Here is a 6202-nt window from a genome sequence, read left to right as displayed (position 1 = left end):
AGGCGGTTGTGGTGAAGACACTGTGCTGCAGCAGGCGGTTGAAGACACTGTGCTGCAGCAGGCGGTTGAAGACACTGTGCTGCAGCAGGCGGTTGAAGACACTGTGCTGCAGCAGGCGGTTGAAGACACTGTGCTGCAGCAGGCGGTTGAAGACACTGTGCTGCAGCAGGCGGTTGAAGACACTGTGCTGCAGCAGGCGGTTGAAGACACTGTGCTGCAGCAGGCGGTTGAAGACACTGTGCTGCAGCAGGCGGTTGAAGACACTGTGCTGCAGCAGGCAGTTGTGAAGACACTGTGCTGCAGCAGGCGGTTGTGAAGACACTGTGCTGCAGCAGGCGGTTGTGGTGAAGACACTGTGCTGCAGCAGGAAGACACTGTGCTGCAGCAGGAAGACACTGTGCTGCAGCAGGAAGACACTGTGCTGCAGCAGGAAGACACTGTGCTGCAGCAGGCGGTTGTGAAGACACTGTGCTGCAGCAGGCGGTTGTGGTGAAGACACTGTGCTGCAGCAGGCGGTTGTGGTGAATTGATAAAATGGGAGGAATGAATACGAGAGGTGAGTGAGTGAAGGAAGTACATACTATTATCGTTGTGACACATATACTGTACATACCCTGACACCCAGCCGATCGCAGTACTTGTGCGCTCTGCTTGCGCAAGTATAATGAAGGCCAGATGGAAGACAGTTGCATGAGTTGATGGGTTGTAAGGGCAGAGGGGTGAACTCATTCCCATGAGAAGAAGAGAGCTGGAGAGAACGCTACAAAGACAATGGTCGCTAAATGGACGTCACAAGGGGAGAGGGATGAAGACAGCCTAGAACATGTTGCTGCTATGAGCATACAATAGGAGCAGGGTGAAGGAGGAGGACGAGGAGGAGGAGGAGGAGGATGATGAGTGGCATGGGGCGAACGGAGGAACAAAGGGAATGAGGAGAGCCGCTGTGATGAAAGGATGAGGGGAGAGACACAATGATCCTCTGGGGTGTAATTAAGACTCTGGAGCTAGTCTGCCAATTGAGAGGAGATTGAACAAATGCGAAGGGAGATAATTAGATGGTGTAGAGAGAAGCAGGAGTAAAATGAATAATACAGGACAGTAAGAAAAGAGTAAAACTAGAAAGCATCATCTCAGATGGGTGGTGAAGACGGATCCAACTGTTAAATGCGGCGCTCCTCTCCCAAAGATGTACGCACTGTGCACTCCGCCTAAAAATGCTACATTCTGAGAGCATTGAAACGTGATGCGCAACACTGGAATACATGGCATAAAGGTGCTATAGGAGCAACAAAAAAAAAATCACACCCGTGTGAAGTGAGGGGCGCTCTTATAATCGTACATCATCTCATACTGGCCAATCAGAATGCCTGTTGCCTGTGATTGGTTAGCTGATTTGCTCGTTTACATATGACGTACATTTTTCCTTCAATATCAATGGCGTTTAATGTTTTCATGTTTAATTTACGTCATATGTAGCGGAATTCTGACACAATTTCTCCGTTCACGGTCAATGGTAAAAACACAAGCTGAATTCAGGGCAAAAATATTTGTTTTCCCCTGTGAGGTTATTGGCTACTGTCTCCAGACGCTTTGAAATGTTTTGATGTTTAGTTTACGTCATATTTAGCGGAATTCTGATGTCATTTCTCCGTTCACGGTCAATGGTCAAACTTGAGACGGGCGGGGACAAAATGTAACGGACATTTGACCGGAATTCTCTTACCGTGGTCAATGGCAAAGCTTGAGACATGTGGGGACAAAATCTGTTTATAAGAGGGGCGAGCGGCCCTTAAAAATACAAATAAAATCACACTTGTGTGAAGTGAGCGGTGCCTTTTATTGGGGTCATCCTTATGTTCACTAAGGTTCTATGTTCCCCACTTACCTTAGGGTTAGGTTTAGGTTAATTGTTGTAAGCGGGTAACAAAGAGGGGTGGGGAACATAGGTACAGTCCCCTTTTATCATGATGATGATCTGGGGGTAGACATACTGTACACACAAAGCCACACATCTATAAATGGACCAAGTCTCTGTACATATACGTCTGTAATCCACGTAACTCGAGAACCACCGACTTCGACACACATGTTCCACACCCCCACAGGGAGTGCAGAGCCCGGTGTCCAATCGGTCGGACCCACGGTTGTCCAGAACCGCCACAAAATGCCTCTGCCCGGGCTCTGGGCCTGTTCTGACATCACAACACTCCATATTCTGGCTTGCCTGACACAGAACTCCATATAGGAATAAAGGGACACAGAGAGACAGATACAAAAATCTCCATATATGGACATAAAAGGGACAGACAGACAGATGGGTGGAACGTGTACTCTGACATGGGTACAATGGGGTATTTCACAGCCGGGTGGGGCATGGATCTCCAACTTCCATCGTTATACCGACTCGGTGCTCTACAACCGGGCACCGGTCTAGTGACTCGGTGCTCTACAACCGGGCACTGCTCTAGTGACTCGGTGCTCTACAGCCGGGCACCGCTCTAGTTTGGGTATAATAATCCGGACAGCACTCTGACATCAGCGCTGTGACATCAGGCATTCCCATGACATAATGCGGGAACAACGACATACACACATGCTTAGTTTGGTTTAGTTTGGTGGCACGGCCATGTGCACATGACGTCACATCCTTCCTTTTTTCTATATTATTTTGCGTTTGTGTTTCACGCGTGGAACAACAAATCGTCATTGTTGGATTGCATTTCTTTTGCCGACATGCCTGCAAAACATACGCCAGGGAAGGCTCCAAGCAAGACTTCTAGGAAAAGGCACTTGCCATATCATGGGGGAAAAGGGAAAGTTCATCCCAGGAGTCGTGGGACGCAGACGGGTCACAAGGAAAAAGTGAAAGTTCACCACAGGAGTCACGGGAAGCAGCCGGGTCAGGTTCTGGTGCTGGGCCAGGGCCTCTTCGGACAGCTGGGTCTAGGAGACAACATACCGCAACGGAAGAAGCCGGCCCTCGTCCCCCTGCCAGAAGGCATCGTGCAAGTAGCAGCTGGAGGAGTGCACACGGTGTGCCTCGGTGGTTCCGGAAGCATCTACACGTTTGGCTGCAACGACGAGGGTGCCTTGGGCCGGGAGACGTCAGACTCTGCACCGGAGAATTGTCCCGGGAAGGTGGTCCTGGGAGAGAAGGTGGTTCAGGTCTCCGCGGGCAACTGCCACACGGCCGCCCTCACAGAGGACGGAACCGTGTACCTCTGGGGCTCGTTTAGAGATAGCAATGGCATTATGGGCCTTTTGCATTCCAAGGAAAAGTGCAACGCTCCCGTCAAAGTCCTCTTGAAAGAGCCTGTGGTTAAAGTCGCATCGGGTGACGACCACCTTGTGCTGGTAACACGTGGAGGGAACCTCTACACGGCAGGGTGTGGAGAGAAGGGTCAGCTGGGAAGGGTGAAAGATATGTTTTCTGACAGAGGAGGCAGGCAGGGCCTTGACCGACTACCGATTCCCCGGCCGGTGCTATTAAAACGCAAGGTTCACGTCATAGACGCCTTCTGTGGGGAGAACTTCACCTTCGCTCTATCAGAAAATGGCTGCGTGTATGTATTTGGGCTGTCCAACTACCACCAGCTCGGGACTATAGAGACATTATGTTATTTTCCAGTGAAACCGACCTGCTTCGGCGACTCTACCACAGCCTGGGTGGAGTTCTCTGGAGGAGAGGAGCATGCGCTCTGCCTGGATAGCAAAGGGCAGGTATACAGCCTGGGCAGTGGGCATTACGGTCGTCTGGGGCTGGGCCAGGGAGTCACACAGAAGAGCGAGCCCTCGCCCGTGCCTGGGATGGAGCTGGCCAGTGGAGTGAGCTGTGGGTCCCGTGTCAGCTTTGCCATCACTAGAACAGGGTCTGTGTACGCGTGGGGCATGGGCACCAACCTCCAGCTTGGCACAGGGGAGGAGAACGACGAGTGGAGCCCCGTGAAGATATCAGGCAAACAGCTGGAGAGCCGCATGGTGCTAGCGGTGTCCGGCGGAGGGCAGCATACAGCTCTGCTGGTCAAAGCCGAACAGGAGGGATGAAGACATCCTCCACCAGAATTATGAGTGACCCGTTGACCCACCTGCCGTAACTGACGAGAGGGGGACTGGGGCTGCATCCACAATAACATATAGGCTCTCAGCCCTTGTGTCACTCCGCAGTGATTGTATAGTGGATTGGGTACTGGGGTGGTGGTAAGCCTAAGCCTGTGCTCTACAAAACAGGCACCGGTCTAGGGACTCGGTACGCTACAAACGGGCACCGGTCTAGTGACTCGGTGCTCTACAAACGGGCACCGGTCTAGTGACTCGGTGCTCTACAAACGGGCACCGGTCTAGGGACTCGGTGCTCTACAACCGGGCACCATTCTAGGGACTCGGTGCTCTACAACCGGGCACCGGTCTAGTGACTCGGTGCTCTACAGCCGGGCACCGCTCTAGTTTGGGTATAATAATCCGGCCAGCACTCTGACATCAGCGCTGTGACATCAGGCATTCCCATGACTATGACATAATGCGGGAACAACGACATACACACACGCTTAGTTTGGTTTAGTTTGGTGGCACGGCCATGTGCACATGACGTCACATCCTTCCCTTTTTCAATAATATTTTGAGTTTGTGTTTCACGCGTGGAACAACGAATCGTCCTTGTTGGGTTGCATTTCTTTTGCCGACATGCCTGCAAAACATACATCAGGGAAGGCTCTAAGCAAGACTCTTAGGAAAAGGCACTCGCCATATCATGGGGGAAAAGGGAAAGTTCACCACAGGAGTCACGGGAAGCAGCCGGGTCAGGTTCTGGTGCTGGGCCAGGGCCTCTTCGGACAGCTGGGTCTAGGAGACAACATACCGCAACGGAAGAAGCCGGCCCTCGTCCCCCTGCCAGAAGGCATCGTGCAAGTAGCAGCTGGAGGAGTGCACACGGTGTGCCTCGGTGGTTCCGGAAGCATCTACACGTTTGGCAGCAACGACGAGGGTGCCTTGGGCCGGGAGACGTCAGACTCTGCACCGGAGAATTGTCCCGGGAAGGTGGTCCTGGGAGAGAAGGTGGTTCAGGTTTCCGCGGGCAACTGCCACACGGCCGCCCTCACAGAGGACGGAACCGTGTACCTCTGGGGCTCGTTTAGAGATAGCAATGGCATTATGGGCCTTTTACATTACAAGGAAAAGTGCAACGCTCCCGTCAAAGTCCCCTTGAAAGAGCCTGTGGTTAAAGTCGCATCGGGTGACGACCACCTTGTGCTGGTAACACGTGGAGGGAACCTCTACACGGCAGGGTGTGGAGAGAAGGGTCAGCTGGGAAGGGTGAAAGATATGTTTTCTGACAAACGAGGCAGGCAGGGCCTTGACCGGCTACTGATTCCCCAGCCGGTGCCATTAAAAGGAAAGGTTCACGTCATAGACGCCTTCTGTGGGGAGAACTTCACCTTCGCTCTATCAGAAAATGGCTGCGTGTATGTATTTGGTCTGTCCAACTACCACCAGCTCGGGACTATAGAGACATTATGTTATTTTCCAGTGAAACCGACCTGCTTCGGCGACTCTACCACAGCCTGGGTGGAGTTCTCTGGAGGAGAGGAGCATGCGCTCTGCCTGGATAGCGAAGGGCAGGTATACAGCCTGGGTAGTGGGCATTACGGTCGTCTGGGGCTGGGCCAGGGAGCCACACAGAAGAGCGAGCCCTCGCCCGTGCCTGGGATGGAGCTGGCCAGTGGAGTGAGCTGTGGGTCCCGTGTCAGCTTTGCCATCACTAGAACAGGGTCTGTGTACGCGTGGGGCATGGGCACCAACCTCCAGCTTGGCACAGGGGAGGAGAACGACGAGTTGAGCCCCGTGAAGATATCAGGCAAACAGCTGGAGAACCGCACGGTGCTAGCAGTGTCCGGCGGAGGGCAGCATACAGCTCTGCTGGTCAAAGCCGAACAGGAGGGATGAAGTCATCCTCCACCAGAATCATGAGTGACCCGTTGACCCACCTGCCGTAACTGACGAGAGGGGGGCTGGGGCTGCATCCACAATAACATATAGGCTCTCAGCCCTTGTGTCACTCCGCAGTGATTGTCATTGTTCAGACCGCTCCCCCAACAGCACACAGAGGCCACGGGGTGAGTCTTAACCGGCCACATAGTCGGTCTAACGGGATGTCGGACTAATGCGCAGCCCCAGTTATGATATGGATAGGAAGTATGTGTGATTT

General features: G+C 53.0%; 2 protein-coding genes across 2 annotated transcripts; both read left to right on the top strand.

Moving 5' to 3' along the window:
- Positions 1 to 2733: 2733 nt before the first annotated feature.
- On the top strand, positions 2734 to 4044 carry LOC306937025 (regulator of chromosome condensation-like; the record flags this gene model as incomplete). Its single annotated transcript, XM_079520699.1, has 1 exon — positions 2734 to 4044. One exon carries the CDS (start codon positions 2734 to 2736, stop codon positions 4042 to 4044), a length of 1311 nt encoding a protein of 436 aa, XP_079376825.1.
- A 636-nt stretch (positions 4045 to 4680) lies between these two features.
- LOC306937023 (regulator of chromosome condensation-like) lies at positions 4681 to 5940 on the top strand (the record flags this gene model as incomplete). Its single annotated transcript, XM_079520698.1, has 1 exon — positions 4681 to 5940. One exon carries the CDS (start codon positions 4681 to 4683, stop codon positions 5938 to 5940), a length of 1260 nt encoding a protein of 419 aa, XP_079376824.1.
- Between the last annotated feature and the right edge of the window lie 262 nt (positions 5941 to 6202).

The sequence above is a fragment of the Electrona antarctica genome (assembly GCF_951216825.1).
Source record: "Electrona antarctica genome assembly, chromosome: 14".
Classification (NCBI taxonomy): Eukaryota; Metazoa; Chordata; class Actinopteri; order Myctophiformes; family Myctophidae; genus Electrona; species Electrona antarctica.
This window is presented reverse-complemented; position numbering and strand designations above follow the sequence as displayed.